This window comes from Glycine max, chromosome 9 (genome assembly GCF_000004515.6).
Source record: "Glycine max cultivar Williams 82 chromosome 9, Glycine_max_v4.0, whole genome shotgun sequence".
In the NCBI taxonomy this organism is placed as follows: domain Eukaryota; kingdom Viridiplantae; phylum Streptophyta; class Magnoliopsida; order Fabales; family Fabaceae; genus Glycine; species Glycine max.
The window spans coordinates 39,948,445-39,968,995 of record NC_038245.2 but is presented as its reverse complement, the minus strand read 5'-3'; the positions used below and the strand labels follow the sequence as shown (position 1 = coordinate 39,968,995).

The 20,551-nt window shown below is 27.7% G+C and overlaps 2 protein-coding genes and 1 long non-coding RNA gene across 5 annotated transcripts in view; all 3 read left to right on the top strand.

The window, feature by feature from the left end:
* The window catches only part of LOC102660380 (uncharacterized), a 4,427-nt gene extending 2,956 nt beyond the window's left edge, over positions 1-1,471 (top strand). The window contains exons 3-4 of one of the 2 annotated variants that reach the window (XR_001382761.3): positions 275-380; positions 1,190-1,471. This is a non-coding gene — a long non-coding RNA (uncharacterized lncRNA). Of the gene's footprint in view, positions 1-257; positions 381-1,189 lie in introns of both variants that reach the window. The other variant, XR_001382760.3, reaches the window with a different exon arrangement.
* Positions 1,472-10,161: 8,690 nt separating this feature from the next.
* Positions 10,162-16,073, top strand: LOC100804278 (uncharacterized protein At4g15970). Its single transcript, XM_006587369.4, has 5 exons — positions 10,162-10,526; positions 13,328-13,696; positions 13,834-14,315; positions 14,962-15,055; positions 15,718-16,073. Exons 1-4 carry the CDS (start codon positions 10,308-10,310, stop codon positions 15,038-15,040), a joined length of 1,149 nt encoding a protein of 382 aa, XP_006587432.1. The 5' UTR covers positions 10,162-10,307; the 3' UTR covers positions 15,041-15,055; positions 15,718-16,073.
* A 1,377-nt stretch (positions 16,074-17,450) lies between these two features.
* Positions 17,451-20,551, top strand: LOC100305910 (uncharacterized). 2 transcript variants are annotated; one of them, XM_006586554.3, is made up of 5 exons: positions 17,451-17,590; positions 18,042-18,278; positions 19,303-19,408; positions 20,085-20,233; positions 20,321-20,551. In XM_006586554.3, exons 2-5 carry the CDS (start codon positions 18,138-18,140, stop codon positions 20,414-20,416), a joined length of 492 nt encoding a protein of 163 aa, XP_006586617.1. In that variant the 5' UTR covers positions 17,451-17,590; positions 18,042-18,137; the 3' UTR covers positions 20,417-20,551. The 2 variants fall into 2 exon arrangements, with proteins under 2 accessions (XP_006586617.1, NP_001238601.1); NM_001251672.2 differs by having other exon boundaries at positions 17,473-17,590; positions 18,080-18,278; positions 20,321-20,531.

Below are 20,551 nucleotides of genomic sequence, written 5' to 3'. Positions count from 1 at the left end.
TTTTTAAAAACCGATGTAAATGTCACTACACATCAGTTTTTAAAAACCGATGTAATTATAGATTATAATTTTTTTTTTCATAATTCGTATCATATAACATCGCTTATTTAAATAACCGATGTTGTATTTATTAGTTAACATCGGTTTGAAAAATCGATGTTAATGATACTACTTTCCACATCGGTACTTTCAACATCAATTAATAACCGATGTTGAAAGTCTTAAATAACCGATGTTAAAACCTTATTTTCTAGTAGTGGTTGACATCATGCAGGACGTCCTTTAAACGAGGCAAAAAAAAAAAAAAGAAGCAAATTACTTAAATGGAGGTTGTGACGGGCTTTAATTTGGTTGCTACTGTTTGATGCATATAACAACAGGTATGTAAAGTTGTCTGCAGTTTTATGATTCTTTTGAAAAGCATTAAACATAAACATTATATTTTTTTTATTATTAGAGTATCACTTTATTTTTTTACTTTATTAAATTAAAGTATCACTTTTCTTTGACTTTATTTCTTGTTTTATAAAATTTTATACAGAAAATGGTATAAACAATAATTTCTTGTACATACAAACAATAATTTTTAGGCAAGAAATAAAAAAAATATGGAATTTTCATAAATTAGTAAAAACAAAAAATATTTTTTATCAAAACAATCTCTTGATTTTATGTTCTTGCCTAAAAATATATTTATAAAAAATATTTTTAAATTAGATATTTCTGATTACAAACAAATCAACATGTTGATTTGTAGTTTGTTATAAGTAGCATAGTCTTCTTTGCTTTTTTTTTTTTATGGTTTAAATTTTAATTTGCTTTTACTATGAAAAGTTGTGACAGCTTCGTTTGTTAATTTAGGTTTTCTTTTTGTTAGTATCTTTCTGATTACAAACAAATAGGAACCAATCATGTGTACGTAGCTCACCAATATTTGTAAAAAAAAAAAAGAAGAAATAACAAGAAATCAATTACACTTTTTTTTTTAATTTAAAAACCTATCTAGTTAAAATTTTTCAAATAGTTTAAAAACCTACCTATTAATTTAACAGAGGATAAGTGAGGAGACTGATTCTTGTCTTTTAATTTATAGTATAATTAGTTGTACATTAGACGTTTTATCATTTTTTCAAATTTTGCGTAAGGAGTCTTTATGCTGATTTGTTGCGTTTTTCAATTGGTTTTGAAGGTTGGAGAATGATTGACTCAAATTTTGGATCACAGAAAAAGATTTGCGTTGCCAAACCGATTAGTTTGCAAAAGAAAATTAAGAAATTTGTAGAATAGAAACGGTACACACATTAAAATGCAGGAAACAGAGAAAAGTTTGTTCAAGGTTGTAGGGATTCTGACACAAAACTTGCAATAGTGAATTTCAATGGCTGTTTTAGTCAAAGTTCGATTTTTTACTTCTTTTAGTCAAAACTATACTGAAGGGCTGTGTCATTAATTTCTTATGTATTTATTTTAATCTTCCCATTTTTTTTTAATTTACAGTTTATATAAATTTTCCATAAACATGTCAAATTATATAATGAAAGAAACTGAAATTTTCTTTGTTTGTGTTCTCAAATTCCCTTGATAAGCTATGTAAATTTAAAAAAGAAAAACTATTTGTGTAAGAAAAATGAAATTCAAGAAATGAGAATAATTTATCCAAAGGAAATAAATAATAAAATTACAACGATCCATCAAAGAAAAAAGTCGAGTACCACTAAATGGAAATGAACATAATCTCAAGGGATTGATGGAGTGAAACAAGACAGAATCTTACATTCGATAAATCATAGGTTTGAATTCTCATTTGTTCCTTTGAGATGAGGTAAATATAACAATGTGGACTTGGTTTCGTTCAATCTAACAATGGGGGATTCACAATGTGTGTGCATGCACAATGAAGCCACTGAGTTTGGCCTTGTGAGTTGTGACCACACCACAACCGGGACCCTAATCGATAAAAACATATCAATGGCATTCTTGTTCAATGAAAGGGACAAATACGTAAAATACTTATATGCTGTAAAAATTAATTTTAATTATTAATAACTGGTACAAAAGGTTCCGAATAATAGCATGTTTTTGGATTCTCATCATCATTCCCATCAGCACGCATCACAGAAGCAAAAAATAGTTGCTTTTGAGTCTGTTTTCATGCAATTATGCTTCATACGTGGATTGGGATTCATCTATACACCTTTCAATATCCCAATGATAAATCTAACGGTTATTATATAGATGACCACCATAAATCATAGTAGTATTATATACTAGTCCATTATAGCCTACTAATTCATTTCCATAAAGTTTTTTTCTAAGGTAACTAGTAACTTATAAAAATAACGTATGAAAAGCTTATGAAAAAAAAAATCCTCTGATTCATATTAGAACCAATCATATGAAGTGTTTTTTTTCTCCCAAATTCATTGTAACTCTCATATACTTATAACAACAATTAATGAAATGACAAGTGCAATACTTTCAAAATATATTACCTGTTTTTTTTTATATAATTATTGGTTGTTATAGTATTTTTTTTCAATAACTTCTATATAAAAAATAGTTATCCATTACTGATAATTTTTTTATGTTTCCTTTTTCACCAAAAAAATATAATTTAATTAAACAAACCTGTATACATTTATATGTTGCTAGTACTTTTTTTTTAGATATGTGCCTTTGTCATTTTATTAGTATTTTTCAAAACTATTAATATAGTAACTTTTTAATATATTATAACTTTTCGTTTTTCATTTTTATAGAACGTTATGCCACTATTAACTTTCGAATATACTTATAAATCTGTATGAAACATAATTTTTTATTAGAGCTTCTTATTTTAAGCAGTTTTAATATTATTACAATCTGTTTATAATGCTATTCTATTTTTTTTTTATAATATTAATATGTGATTGACGATACAGGATTGACATACGGCGTGTTTTACACTTATTAAATGTACTGTTAAAAAATAAATCATATTAAATATTAAAAGTTGACTAGAAAATTTTATTGCGTGGAATTTTTCATACATAAGAGTATAAATATTGCAAGACGTACGAGATAATAACTTCTTCTGCCTAATCTTTTACATGCATTATTACTTGGAAGTCAAATGAGCCATTGTCTACACACCCTATGATTTAGCTAGCTTGTGTTAAGAGTGGTTTGCTAATATTTCAACTTTTTTGCTTATTCACTATACTTAACTTTGGTTGCACCCAACACCATCCAAAAGACGATTTTATGTCCATCACAATTCACAAGCCTCACGAACTCGCAATATTAATGCAATTTAAGATAATTTCATTTAGCTCTATCAACTCCTTTACAGTAGAAGTGAAAATAGATCCGATTGCTTAATATGGGTTTATGATCTAGCCTATATTAGATCTAGGCCAAACCTTTTCCAAAAATAAGTCAGATTAAGAATTTTAAAAAAACCTATTTAGTTAAACATATCAAATCAGACTATAAGTCATTCAAAAAATCTTTTAAGCCTAATAGATTAATATATTTAATTTTTTTATAAATAATTATTCTTGTTATTATTATTATATTAAATTTTTTATAATTTATTAAAATATTATATCTATTTGTCTTTTTAAATATTAATCTACAAGTCAAGTTAGAATTTATAATTAAGTTTATTTAAAAATAAATTCATGTCATATTTAAATGTTTTATTTCAAAATATATTTTTAAATAAGATCATAAATATTATGTTAAACCTTAAAAATATGTTTATATTATATGAATAAATTAAATTTGATTTTTATAAAATCTCAAATACATATTTTTACTTTTATCTTAATGCTAAATTATTACAAACTAACTACTTAAAACAAACTTGTAAAGTAAGTCAGATTTTTATATAAGTCAGACTCTTAAAAAGATTTAATAAGTAAATAGATGAGACTCAAACCATATGCTTTTAATCCAAACCAAGCTTACATCTAACAAGTTTTTAACTTCCCAAACAACTTGCAAATTCCCACGTCCAGGATGTCGTCCTTAATTGCATCAAACAAATTAAGACTTAGATTTTTTTTCTTCGTAACTCATCTTCTTTTTTTAAAAGCAATCTTGATTGAGATACTGTGAATATTTCAAATATAGACATGCACTCAACCACACAAGACAACATGAGATCATGTTTGATTAATTTGAGGATGAGAATAAAATTGTAAAATTTTTAAAATAAGAACCAAATTGTCTGTTCTGAAATATATAGGAAAGCAAAATTACGAATTTAATAAAATAGGATAATCAAAATTATGTTTAAGTCTCGATTAGTATTTATAGAAAAAAAATAAAGAAAAAAAAATTACATAAGTTTCTCTTATAAGTTAAAAAATTAACTTACACAAGTTAAAATCAGTTTATTGTACAAGTTAAATGATTTTATATACCTTGTTGCTTTTAATTTTTTTTACCCAAACAAGGCTTTGGATTAAAAGTTGAAAACTCAAATTTAAGGGGTTTTTTGTTTTTTTTTTTTTCCTTTGCAGGATACTGATATAATGTGGCTTAGACTCAAATTTAAGCTTCAAACAATTTTACAAAGATGCAGATTTCCAAATAGATAGTGATTCTTTCAATGGTAATTCTTCAGACTTAAACTACTTTCCAAATGGAGGGTTTAAATATGTGCAATCAAATAACCGAACTATTTGGTTCTATAAGTTCTGGTTCAACTCTGGCAAAGCCTACCCGGGGTGGAATGAGCAGGATGTGTTCAACAACATCAAAATGCATCCATTAATTTCCAATATGAAGCTGAATATTAGGTTTCTTAGCACTAATAGTTATTTTGGAGGGTTTTGTGAGCGTGCGTAGGACTTCAACAAGGTCTCAACAATGCATGCCAATTGTTGTGTTGGTATAGAAAACAAATTCAATTATCTTAAAATTTTGCTTGAGGATTGGAAGAAGTACATGGCATTGTCTGAAAATGAGAAAAAACAGTCACATCCTTCTTGGAGTGTACCACAACTTTGCAGGTAATGTAAATGACTTTACAATAATTATTGTTTCATTTATTCAATAAATTCAACAATTTTATAGAGCCAAAATTATATAAATATTTTAAAATATATTATGATTAAGTAATATTTTCTTCTGAGTTGACTTTTATATATGGATCATGAATTTGAATTTGATCTATGAATCTATAAGTGGCAATTCTCGTACAAAAGTATATATAATGTCATGAATTATTCTTTATATCTGTTTTTATAATGTTCCACATTGTTGACATCATTCTGGACTTCCTTTGAACGTGCCAAACAAAGGAATCAGAATAATTAAAGGGAGGTTGACGGGCTTTAATTTGGTTGTAACTGTTTGATGCATGTATAAAGAGGTATGTTAAATTGCCTGCAATTATATGATTCTTTTGAAAAGCATTGAACATAAGCATTTTTTTTATTATTAGAAAATGTTGTGTTTTATTTTATTTTTAATTTTACTAATAATTATTAAAGTATCACTTTATTTTTACTTTATCTCTTGTTTTGTAAAATTGCATACAGAAAATGGTATAAACAATAATTGCTAGTACAAATAAACAATACTCTTTAGGTAACAAATTAAAAAGATGACATTTAATAAATTAGCACATACCATATACGTTTTTACTGTGTAAGATAGTGCTTCATAGTTATAGCACCTGGAAGGTTTGTTTTGCTCATGTCTGTACTCCTTGTACAGATCCTATATATATATATATATATATATATATATTTTCCTTCCAAAAAAAAATTATATTGTTTTCTCAAAACAGTCTTAGTTTTTACGTTCTTGTTGAATTGTTTGTTATAGGTAGCATAGTCTTCTTTGCTTTTTTTTTTTTTTTGTATTGTCTAAATTTGTATTTGATTTTACTATGAAAAGACGTGATAGCTTCATCTGTTAATTTACATTATATGTTTTTATCATGTTTTTTAAATTTTGCTAAAGGGGTATATTTTATGTTGATTTGATAGCGTTTTTCAATTGATTTTGAAGGTTGGAGTATGATTCACTCAAATTTCAGATGACAAAAAAATTACGTTGCCAAACTAATTCTTTGCAACATAAAAGAAATATGTAGAATAGAAGCGACACACACATTGAAATGCAGGGGACGGAGAAAAGTTTGTTCAAGTTCTCAGAACTCGGGATTTGAAGCTACTTTATCTCATTAGGATTTTAAGATTTTACCTTATTTTATCTTAGGATTTTATTAAGATTTGTTTAAAAGTTTACTAGGATTTCATTAAGATATTTTATTAGGATTTGCTCTCCGATCCATTACACGTATATATAAATAAGGAGTCATGTAATGGAGATAGCTAGACACACCCTTTGAGAATATAAATTTCTCTATTCATTCTTCAAGTTTCCTCTCCCTGTAAGTGTTCTTCTTTAATCCTTCTTCAATGTCGATGTCCATGGAGGGCTAAAGGCTTTAATCAATGTGATTAAGGTTTGACCTAAATTTTAAATTTTGTATGCATATTTCCTCTCTTCTTCATTTGTGAATTCATTTTTCATGGTTGTGGGTTGTTTTTTTATGATTGAAGTGAAATTAGATTAGAGTTGGTTAATATGAATCTATTTGAGATAGGTAATCGGTTGATAACATTGCTTAGGGATTACGATTGTGATTCTGTTTTATTAATTGTATGTTAGATGGTCATCTAAATTCGTATGGACACATATGCATGCAAGTTCTATGCTTTTTTTTTTAATCTAACATAATATCAAAGATTTATATCAAAGATTACCATATGAATTGGATTGGTGTTTTGCTTAATTGTAAATTTTACCATTAAATTTTTCTTATTTTACAGATTTTGTTATTCAAGTTTTATTTTTGTGAATTTTACCATCAACATTCATAAATTTGTAGAATTTATCACTTAAGTTTTTTTCTAGGAATTTTATCATTTAACTTTTAACATTTTGTAAATTTTATTATCCAATTTTTTTATTTTTGTATATTTTATCATCACCTTCATAACATAATAATATAAAAAGTCACTTTTTGATATTTTTGTACATCAATTGTGAGTATAACTAATATAAAAAGTCATTTTTTTATATTGGATATAACTACAATCAATATCAAAAGTTAAAATTATCTATTTTTATTAAATAGTTTTCAAAACTACTTAGTTTGATACATAGTTTTACAAAATTACCTAATTTGGTAAAAAAATTCGTCATGATGATAAAATACATAAAAATTAAAAATTTAGGTGATAAAATTTGTAAAAATAAAATTTAAATGATAAAATTTATAAAATAATAAAAGTTGAGTGATAAAATTTATCATTAAACCTCGATGTTTTTATTAATCTGAATTTCCTTTATTACTTTCTATTTTGCTTTCAATACATATATCCTTTTTTATTTTCTTAATAAGATTATAAGTGATTTCTGTCTTCAAGAAGTATGACCTAATTTATTCCTTATATAAGTTTAAGGAAAATATAATGTTTTGGTAGTGACTAACACAGCTATCACATAACCTTATAGTACTTGAAATTCAAATAAGCCGTTGTCAAAACCTTATTATTTAGCTTGTGTTAAGAGTGGTTTGCTAATAGTTACAAGTAGATAAGACCATGATAAGTTAATGGCTAACAACTTTTATCAAGATTTAAGCAAGGGAACCTCTAGGAGATTCTTTTTGTCGAGAAATTAAAAAAAAAACATTTAGTATGCATGACTCATATGTTATGGGCACGCAGATACTAAAGCATATAGTGAAGTAGAGCACAACAGAATGAAGGTTACGATGACGACATGGGTTGGGAGTGCAGGGTGCCCTTTCGATCTGATACAATGATGATTTGTTAATACTGTATCTTAGGTTTATGGTTTATTATTATATAATTAAACATATGTAATCCTTTTTTTTATCAGCAAACAGATGTAATCTTATTATTGATTAATAAGAAAAGAAAAATCATTTTACACATTTGTTTAATCTCATTATTGTTTGTGTGTGAGAGAATTATTTCTTTAGAGTTTTGGTTGACATTGCTAACAAAAGTGCATCACAGTGACGTGTATAATTGTATTAAAGAGCACATGCTTTATATTTTTTAAAAGAGTGCATGACCTACTCCCATGCCAGTGATTTTAATATATAGTAAATAGGTTATACTTATATATAGGTTGCACATCAAAAGTATGCAATCGCGGCCTAGTGATTGGCAAAATTCTTTGACGTGCTTCTTGCTTGAATAAACTTCACGTGGGAAAAAATATATTAATTTTATCTCTTTTTCTTCTGCAATAATCCACTGAACTTTGGTTGCACGAAACCCTCTCCAAAGGATGATCTCATGTCCATCACAAAACTCATAAAAAGGCATTCATGTAATTTAAAGAGAAATCGATCATTCAGCTCTGCCAGACCCTTGAGCTTTTTCTCTACTAGAGTCATTTTTAATTTTGTTTTTAACTTTTTTTAATATGTTTTTTTATGAGCATTTCCTTTTGTTAGTAATGAAAAAAATGTCATTCAAATTTGACATTTTGACACTCAAGATTTAATTCCTGAACATATACTTAAGGGTTGCAAATGACATTTTGACCAATCACTTGTTGATTATTAAGTTGTGATTGCCTATCCAGGATTAACATATATACGGTGTGTTTTACATTTTATATTTATTTATTATTATAAGATCAATTATTAAAAAAAATATTTTATCCATTACTATATATAACATAGAATTGCCTAATTCATAAGATTAAGAAAAATATTTAATTTAATTCATAGCAATAAATTTATCTTAAATTTATATATTTTTTAAAACCATTCTTGTAATTAATAGTTCTTTCTTTTTTATTGTTTGTTAATATATTTTTTCTTCTTTAAATTATAAGTATTTCTAATATAAAAATAATCAATACAAGAAATATTATAGATTAAATTTTATAAAAATAAATAAACATAATTTTAACTTTGATTCTTATAAATAAGAATGAAGGGAGTAAATCATACATCATATGTGAGATGTTAAAAGTTGACCGGAATTTTTTTTGCGTGAATTGTTCGTAAGTATAAATGCAAGACAAAGTAATAACTTTTTCCTGCCTAACCGTATGATTTAGTATCTTGTGTTAATTAAGAGTGGTTAGCTAATAACTATTTGTGGTTGGATATAACTGCTTTTATGAGGATTTAAACAAGGTAAACTTTGAGAGATTTTTTATGATCAGTGTCATTATTTAAGAATTTTTTTAAAAAAATATTTTTATATTGGAATAAAAAAAATACATTTTTATATGATTTTGACTAAAATATTTTATTTTTCAATTCTTTAACCAAAGACCCTTTATGATATTAGACACTTTGAGAGCAATGACGGATTTAGAAATTTTTTTCAGTACAAATAAAAAAATAATTTATTATAAACTTTCACAAATTACATGATCTCATAGTAAAATTTTCTTTTTATCTCATCCTTAAATTTTCTACATCCATTTAAAACATGTCTTATGGGGACACTTTTTTTAATTGAGATGTTCTTGTTTTCTACAAGCATTAAATTTTCTACTAGAGTCATCCCAATGCAAACAATGTTATTGTTGCCCTTTTTTTTTGGCGGAAAAAAATCAAGTATTCAACTTCACCAAGAACAGGCAAATTCTCACGTCCAGGATGTCCTTGCATTTAAACCAAACTCGAGTATTCGTTTTTTTAAGGCAATCTTAATTGAGATTCACATCTTACGTTAAATTCATACAAGAGTAATGTTATAAACACACTCTCAATTACACTCTAATAAAATTGAACTATGCTGTTAAAAAAATTAGAATAACTAAAAAAAATGTCTATAAAGTGTTTCTAACTTGGATGGAAAAAATAAGTGTGTTCAAATTTCCTTCTTTTATTGTATAGAAGATTAAACAAACAACCGACTTATTTTTTTGTTGTCGTAAATAACCGACTTATTTAATATAAAACGAGTAGCTCATTAATCACAAAGAAAGTTTTATATATGTCGAAGATTTCTTTTATTATTATGCAAGACACAACAATTAATGGTATGTGTGAAATAATATAAATTGTATTAGTTTACCTTCATAAAAAGGTTGATTTATAATATATACTTGAAAGATATATAAAAAGTAATAAATGATGAAGAGTTGGTTATTGTGAATGTAGTCAAACAATAACGTATCTTAAAAAGTAGTACTACTATAGTTGCTGTTTTGTTGAAGAAGAAAACAAAGTAGAAGCAACGTTCTTTAAGAATAGTCAAAGAGAGACCATTTTTTGCATCCCCAATTGAGCTCTTGAAACAATGAAGAAGAACACCTATACGGTGGAGAATTCCGGTGGCAGCGGCGACGGTGGCATCAAGGCATGGAGTTTCGGTAACCACCAGCTTTTGGTGAGAAGGGTGATGCAAGTAACCATGTCCATTGCAGGGCTTGCTGTGTTGTGGATGTTTCTCTCTAACTCTGCCTCTTCCATTGAATTTCATACCTTCTCACATTACTTCAGTGCTCAGTCAATAAAGGTGAGTCTCTCTCTCTCTCTCTCTCTCTCTCTCTCTCTCTCTATATATATATATATATATATATATATATATATATATATATATATATATATATATATATATATATATATATATTCATTCGTGAGTGTGTGCCAAGTTGCCTTTTGCAATTGGAATTATTGGTGGTGTAGATAGAGGAGAATGAAAGGAATGAATTTTGGAGTTTTGGCCTTAATTTGATGCTTATTTTTCTTGCAAACTAACTAAAAAGTTGAATTTTTTAATTTTGTGTTTTGATGTTTTTTGTTATGCTCTTGCTGTTAAAGCTTGCCTACTGGTTTGGGTTGATCAAGCTTTTTGGTTTTGTGGGTCAATTTGGATTATTCTCCATGCCATATACTTGAACTAAAGAACCATGCTTTTTTAATGCTTATGCAGTTACGTTGTTATGCTATTTTTTTTCCTATATATTTATTTAGGTAATTTTGTTTAAGAGACAGTTAAACGGATACTAAATGTAAGTCTCGTTTAACATGATTCATAATTTCATATATTGATTGTGAATATTAATTAGTCTCTTTAGCTATATATACTTAATCTTCTCGCACGTAATTGATTTATAATATTTGTTTGGTGAGTGGATCGCTCGCTGTTTCATTCTTTTTGTTTTTTCTTTTCACTTGTTATCGGTATTTTTTAAGTCACCTTGGTATATTATGATATTTCTTATTTTAGTCACGTTTTTTATTTCATCCATAGTATTTGAACCTACAATCTTTCTTAAAAGATTCTAGTCTAATTCCAAATACTATAGGATTATACTCGTTGCGCAAAGCAAGTTTATTTTTCTTAAATATTGATAATAGATTATCGAATTTTAACGTGTGCTTAATCTTTGTCATTTAATGATACACTTTTTTTAATTGTTATAAAACATTATATTGTTTTTATGAATTTAACCTAGTTTATTTTTCAAAAAATCTTTAAAATAAAAATGGATAAAAAGATATATTTTTATATATTTAATATGATTTCGGTTTATAGAAAACTGGAACGCATAAAAAACAATCTTTCTTTTGAAAGAATAGTTTTTTTTTTTTTTAAAGTAAGCAACCAAATAAAAAATGAAATGACATTTTTATAATTTTCAATAAAATACCTTTTGTCTTATTTATAAGAACAAAATTCCTTCATGAGAATTGTGAATTCTCATCCCCTTTCAAAGGAAATTTTTTAGTGGAAAACTTGTTTAAAAAGTCAAATCTTTATGATCAAGCCTTTGAGTTATCTTGTTTTGGTTTTGGAAAGCAGGTCACAATCAGATAATTAAGATAGTTTTAAAAGATTCTACGAATTAAGTAAACTCTCGTAGTCCGTAGTTAGTTGAAAAGACAGTTAAGCAAGTCCTATTACAGTCCTAAGGAAGTCATAAGCAAACTCTCGTGGTGAGTTAGTTGAAAAGTCAAGAATGAAATTGTTTATTTTTATCATATATATTATTTTTAGTGATAACAATTCTACCTAAATTTTCTGAGTACCCACAAGAAAATACTCACAATGGATAGGATAATATAAATACCCGTGTAACTGAAACGAGCCCAGAGCAAGTATTAGAGCAAATAGTATAGTATTATACTCGTTGCCATTGCTAATTCCCTATCCTTTGCCATTCTTAATACTATGCCTTAGCTTCCACCTTCCTTTACCACCAAATAATTTTTCAACTGTACATATAATATTAGAACAAGTTAATCTGGACGCCACCAAAAAAGAAAAGTTAGTCTGTACATGTGCAGAGTTATCGTGAACAATATCCACACCGTGGATAGCACTGTATACTGAAACAATACTATACACCAAAATATTGACTATATTGACCAAGTGGGCTCTAATACCATTATTGGGTATTTGAGTATCAACATGGAAAACCCTCAAAGAGAGGAAAACCGCATATTATTATAAGAATAAAAGAGATTTTCACTAACTGAAAGAGATTACAAGACCTCTCTTTAAAATACAATGAGAATATATATATATATATATATATATATATATATATATATATATATATATATATATATATATATATATATATATATTAACAATCTGATAACAAACACTAAAAAGACCTCATAGGAAAAACTATATTTTTTTCTTTGAATTTTTCTCTAGGAAAACGATGAAGCTATATAAGATAAATGGGATAGATCTTAAAGCCTTACTTGAGTTTTCTTATATAAGCTTTCAAGATACTCAAGAAAGAAATTCATCTCACGTGGGACTGCTAATCAATTCGGAATAACACATTGAAGAAAATCATTTATTAATTAACAAACATTCACAAACTTCAACCTTTGACATTGACCTTCTGGTTTCGTGATTTAAGATAGCGACAACAAATTTGTCTACTTGATCGATTATAAGTATATGTTTGATTCTCCATTGCATTTAAGCTTTTTGAATTATTAGCATTTATGTGAGAATAAATGTATCTTAGGTTTTTCTTATAGTGGAAAATGTACCTTAGTTAATTATGTTATTTAATTGGCTAAATCAAAATTTTACTTCCCTTTAATTTCTGATATTATTGATGCATAAGTGGGAAAGGAATAAAGGGATGCAGTTTCCCTTTGGAGATATTATTCTTTTGTGAATGCCATGATCAATAATGAAGGGATTGGATTATTTTATCTTTTTGGCAAGCATGTTAGACTAGTTGTTGAGCTTATCTTTTCACTTGTCTTATGAAAATTTGTTCTGTGAAATGTGAACTTAATTGGGTTACCAAGTGTTTGATGTAGTCTTGGCTTTATGCATCTCAGGCTGGTTATGAATCAAAGCTAGAGAGTGTTCTTAGAACCGCGTCTATGAAGGATAATAAGACAGTGATAATCACAACTTTAAACGATGCATGGGCAAAGCCAGGTTCCATATTTGACCTCTTTACCCTACGGGGACCGGTAGGGAATGAGACACAATGGCTTTTGAATCACTTGGTGGTAATAACTTGGGACCAAAAGACAAATGCTTATTGCCTTGCTATGCACAAGCATTGTTACCAAGTTGAAACTAAAGGTTCCAATTTCACCGGTGAAGTATTTTTCATGTCCCCAACATACCTACGCATGATGTGGAGAAGAACTGAATTCCTTACTTCTGTCCTTGAGATGGGATATAACTTTGTGTTCACGGTATACATGTAAAATTATACATGTATTTGTTTTGCAAACAAAAAAAAAAAAAACTTTTTAAGATCTTTACAATGCACACACTCAACCACACAATACAACGAGTTAAAGGGTTTTTTTTGTTTTGTTTTCCTTTGTAGGATACTGATATAATGTGGCTTAGAGATCCCTTCAAACAATTTTACGAAGATGCAGATTTCCAAATAGCTTGTGATGCTTTCAATGGCAATTCCTCTGACATAAACAACTATCCAAATGGAGGGTTTAAATATATTAAATCGAATAACAGAACTATTTGGCTTAACAAGTTCTGGTTCAACTCTAGCAAAGAGTACCCAGGGTTTGGTGAGCAGGCTGTGTTCAACAAGATTAAATTGAACCCTTTAATTTCCCAAATGAAGCTGAAGATTAGGTTCCTTAGCACTAGCTATTTTGGAGGGTTTTGTGAGCCTAGCAAGGACCTCAACAAGGTCTCAACAATGCATGCCAATTGTTGTGTTGGCATAGACAACAAAGTCAATGATCTTAAAATTTTGCTTGAGGATTGGAAGAAGTATATGGCATTGCCTGAAATTGAGAAGAAACAATCAAATCTTACTTGGAGCGTACCACAAAGTTGCAGGTAATATTCTTTAATTTACAGAACTGGAACTAGAAGATATTTTTTTCTGATTTTTTCAAGAACTTTCCTTACTTTGTAAAGGTTGAAATAGTGGTGAAATTTCGGATTTGGAATTTAGATATTCTTTTGTAATATAATATTTATAATATAATAATAGGTTATCTTATTTTTTTGGTTAAGATAAAATAGGTTATATAAATAGATAAATTAAAATTATTATTAAATGAAGATAAAAAATCATTTTTTTAATATTTTATATTTATAGGATTTTGAAATACTCATACAATAAGAGTCAATATTTGGAGTTTACTAATTGAATATTTGACTTTCTTGAAATCGTAATACAGGTTTTGATGCATGCACAAGGAAAGTTATGTGCAATAAAAAATGGAAGCACCATTTGGGGAGGGATTTTTACGTAAATGACTTTTGTTATTATTGATCCATTTATTCAATTAATACTATGATTACTTATAGATTAAAAATTATTTTCATATTTTAAAATATATTGTAATTATGTAATATTTTCTTCTGCGTAGTGTATAAATAATTTTCTTGCACATTATAAATATCATTTGATGGAGGAGTCAATTTATGTTGCTATCATTAATGGACATCGTTGTCTGTCTCTGTTAACACCATGCAGTACGTCCTTTGAACGAGCCAACGAAGAAAGGAAGAAGAACAAAGGGAGGTTGCAACGGGCTTTGGTTGAAACTGTTTGATGCATTTATAAAGAGGTATTTTCATGTGTGAGTGTGACAAAATTTTTGGATAATTTCTTTCACTCAAGTCTTAAAGTTTAAACAGAACATAAGAGTAAATTATTATGAAAGCGATACATTTGATGAGTTGCAATACTGTTAAACCGTCATCGTGAATCTCCCACTCTTTTCATGCAATAATTATTTTCATATATTTAATTAAAATGAGATGATGGAGCACTACAAATTTAAGTTTAGTATGTGAAAAAAATGACTAAAACTTGATTCATATATATAACTGAGCTATCCACTAGACGTTAGCTATTATCATCAAGCTTAGAGAGCTTGAGTTTAATTTATTTTAAATAATCGAGGTTAATATTAAATTTGAATTTGCTTATTTAATTAAATAAAAAAATTTGATCCAACATTTAACAAATTAAGCTCAAATAATTCATGAATAGTTTTGCTCATTTAGATTATATGGACAAATATAGTAACATGGTTGTTTTTTTATTAATTACTTTAAAATTTATAATTAAGATGATTTTTTATTAGTTGATAGTGTAAAAATCTCTACATTAACCATGTATGAAAATAAAACTCCATTTTTGTTTAAATACACATTTTTACAGTTTTTCTCTTGTAATTTTTCTTGAGTATTTAATAATGTTGATTTGGTTATATACGTTTATCAGCTGGTTTTGAAGGTGGGAGAATGATTGACTCAAATTTCGGATCAAAGCAAAAGATTTTCGTTGCAAGCCAATTCTTTTGCAATGGAATATGTGGAAGTGGTACACACATTGAAAATGTAGGAAACTGAAAAAACGTTTGTTCAAGTTTTTTTATGAGATGTAATATATATAGTATGTACAATTATTTATATAACAGTTTTTTTTAACAAAATTTGTATTATAACAGTTTGGATAACATTGATTTTTGTGTTTATATCTCTATTATTATAAAATGTAATAAATAAGGTGTAATAGAGAAATAAACACACAAAAATATTGTTACAAATTATTATATAAATAATTTTTTTATAGCCAAGTTAGTTTTGTGATCGAAACTTGTTTAAAAAAAAAAACTTGAACAACAGTTCATCGTTCATTTAAATTTACAAGCTAATTGGTGTTACATAATAATAACGTTTTTGTTGATTTGACTCTTAAAAGAAGTCATAGTGGCTTTCACATGTTACACTGACGTATCCCTATTAAATTGAGATAAAATGTTGATTTTATTTAACTCTGCCTTTTTTCAACTTACTGTAAAACAAAATACAATTATATGAGAAAGATAATAGGCATATTAACACGATCTAGTATAATTAGTAGATAGTTGAATTCATGTTAATAAAAATTTGATTTCCTACCGTTAGTCTTAACTTTTATGACGTCTAGTTCTTGAAATACCTTACTTTTAATAGAAAAAATATATAATATTTATGTATATATATATATATATATATATATATATATATATATATATTATTTTATGACTTCTAATTATTTTTATGAATGAGATTTTTAATTTATGATATGAAAATATTTATATATATATATATATATATATATATATATATATATATAATGTTATTGATGTACTATTTATATAATTAGTAAAAGATACCTTACTTCTAATAATAAAAACAAAAATAATAGGTATATAAATAAGATTGTTTTTATGAAGAAAATTTTAATTTATGATATAAAAGTATTTAATGTATGTACATAATTAGTAAATAATTTTATTTGTTGTATTTATTGAATACTATCATATAATTTATAAAATATAATATATATTTTAAAATACATGACTTTTCATATGAAATTATATATATATATATATATATATATATATATATATATATATATATATATATATATTACAGATTTATTATATTTTTAAATATAACATCGAATAAACATAGTATAATTAATAAATATAATATTTGTGAAATACAATGTATTTATTATATTTTATAAATTTAATAATATAATTACACCTATTGAACATGTGAATTGTGAACTTTCATATGCATCCATATTATTAAATAAAAATTAATTATGACGAAATTTATGTAAGATATAAATATATATAAAAATATACATACTAAAATATTCATTAAAATATTATCGAAAAAATATTCATCAAAAATAGTTTATGAAATATATTTTAAAATGAAAATAATTCAAATAGTAAGACTATATATTCTAATGTATTTCTTACAAACTATATCTATAATGCGAACAATTAATTTTTATGCGATATTTTTTAATTTTATTTTTACTTTATTCTCATTGTTATGTTTTGGCTAAATTTGTTCAGGTTCACATAGAATATAAATATATGAATTTATTTTATTTTAGATACTGAATAAAAAACGACGTCGTAGGGGCCCCAAAGGGTACATTTTTAGTGTTTTACTCGCACTTAACTGAGACCTTGCGCGTTTCACTTCTTTCTGGGTTCTTCACATTTCCTTTCATCCTTGTTCGTTAATTCAATTCACAACAGAAGCGCGAGCCCTAGACCTGAATCTCGCCGGTAACAACACACAATTTGGTACTGATCTTTTTTCCTGCTTGAATTTGACCACAAGCAGATGTTATGCTTTGTTCTTCTCTGTATTTTAATTTAAGGGGAGGATTTTTGTTACTGACTTATATCTTGTTTTCTTACGAATTGGCTTCGGCTTATCCTCTATAGTACTCATAATTGAAATGCTTCTTCTTGAATTTCGTAATTAGCTGGATCCATTTTATTTTATTTTTCTCTCAATGAAAGTTGTAATTTTGATTGTTCATGTTTGCAGTTAGTATGTTGTTAATTCTTCCATTTCTTTGATTGTTAATGTTTGGAATTTAGAAGTTAAGTTAGTAGTTATGGACTTGTGTTGTTATGAACTTTATTTGTTATTTCAAATTATGTTAGCTGTATAATTTTTTTTAATATATAATGGGTCAATCGGTTCAACTATTGATCCTTTGGTTCGACCACTGACCCATTGACTCAGTGCCTTGACTGGGTCGGTTTTCATAACATTGCCCGCAGGTAGTTGAATCTAGTACATTTTGTTACACGAAAATTTCTGTGGGGTTTCTCTGTTACAATGGAGGAGCTGAAATCTGCTATGGAGGAGCACATGGACCTTATGGCTGATCTTGTTCAGAAGCTCTCTTCGGATCTTCGTGCTGGCTTCCGCCCTGCTTACGATAACTTTATTGGTTTTTTCTATGCCATTGACTGGAAGGTAGCCCTCCAATTTTGATTATCTTTATCTCTGTTCTTTGTGGACTTGTTTTCAATTCAAGTTCTATGTTGCTGTTCTTTGTTGATGGGCTGTGAATTGTGGATTTGTGGGCTTTTAATTTATGATTGACAACATGATTATCATAATGCATTGAATCATAAGCACTTATAAACTCGTGTATGCTGGTTTAGTTACTACATCTGTTTATTATATTCTGCATTTTAAGAGGTTGTAGGGACCTTCACTGCAATATTGGGGTGTGAGTTTCCTTTTACAACTAGGAGGATTATCTTGTAGGTTCTGGTCTACCCAAGTCCAGAGCTAGACGGTTCCTTCCATCAAGCAGCGAGTCACCATTTATTAACACTTCCCATCAACCTATGTATGTGTTGGATTTGCAATCCATTGTTGGTGTTACACTAGATTCTTTATGTGAGAGTGCCATCAATTTTGTTATTTTTCAATTTGTCTGTGCACGTTAGATTGAATCAAACCAATTCATTTATTCATTGTTTATTTCCTACCAAAATCTGAATTAAAAGAAAGATCTACTGGATGGATGGAAGTCTTTTGAAAGCATGATAGGAAGATCCAAGGATTTTTCATATGAACACGAATTTCAAATCAAAAAGTGATTTCTCTGCTTTATTATGGTTGTTGTCATGCTCTCATGCTGGTATCACTGTCTAATTTACTAATTTTACATGATGGTAGTGTTTGAATAATTTGAATAATGCTATCAAAGCTTATAAACAATATGATGACTTGTTAATTTAATGGAAAAGGATCAATGGAAGAATATTCATGTTTGTTCTTGGCAGCAATATCATGAGATTTCCAATCTATACACTACTATTTAGTGTACGATGCATATAAGATGTGGATAGAAAATACTGTTTTTGAAACATGACATTCAGTGTTTTCTGTTCTCAGACTGTTCAGTCTTTATCATTTTTCTTTTCCTGAACTTTCTTACGATTGACACTGTTTTGATTTACTAATTTTTCTTTTCACTCTGTTTCAGGAACCTTGGCTAATGGCATTACTAGGATTCCATGTTGTGTTGCTGCTTGTAACTATCATCTCTAGGAAGAAGACTAACTTTCAAATGTTCTTGTTCCTTTTGACATGTATGTGGCATTCCATATTTATTTTATTGAATGAATTTTTTAATCGACTATATAGGCTTATTTAAAACTGCTCTATTGCTTTTGATGCTGCTAGCTTTATTCCTGTTTTGAATTTGTTACATTTTTTCAATCCTTCATGATAATAAAGTTAGTGCCTTGCCTTGGTTTTCTGGCCTGGGGTGAAATGCCAAGCAAAAATTTTGTGAAATTGAGAGGAATGCTATTCTATATTCTGTTTAGCTTTGGGCTTCATCTTTATAAAATGTTTTTCTTGTCATGTATTTATAATCGCAAACAATACCTAAAATTGTCAAAATCCAGTCATATTAGCACCTTGGAAGCACATATACTTTAGTGAAGAGCTCACATGATTGCAAATTTATCCATTTCATTAATGTCAAGGTTTCTTTTTTAATGAGAAATTTGATGATGGATCGTCTTAGCCACTGATTTGGTGGTGATATGAAGTACCTTTTTAATCCATTAAATTGAATATTCAAGCTCAATACATTCAAGGTCAATGTGCTGGAAAGTTAGTAGCAATATTTTAGGACCCTTGGTGGGTTATAACAAGGCTTGTTATTCAATCTCTCTAGTGGGAAAAAGCTTGGTTGTTGCTTTATCTCTATTAAACAATTCTTGAAGCTTGTCTTACCTACAAATTGTTTTGCTGCAGTGGCTGGTGTATATCTTGCTGAGAGGCTGAACAGATTTTTGGGAAAAAACTGGAAAAGTTTCTCTAGTCAGAACTACTTTGATCCGAGTGGACTATTTATGTCAGTTCTTTGGTCTGGACCTCTTCTTGTCATTTCTATGATAATCTTGGTTAGTATTTTCTTACACATAACCTTTTCAGTGCTAGTATTATTTTTACATCGAATATTGACTTGAAGTATCTTTCTCTATGTGCAGATCAATACACTCTTCTCCTTATGTTACTTGATTGTGAGGTGGAAAAGAGCTGAACTGAGACATCGTGCAAGGGCTGCTCGCAATAAGCAGGACTAGTTGTTTTGTGATGGGAATGTGGGATTTTGATGGATTAAACTCTGAAGGAGTTCATATCAATGGCAATGTAATCATATGGTTTTACAAATGAATTTTGTCTTCTTTTTTTTTAAAAAAAAAAAATCATATTCTGTA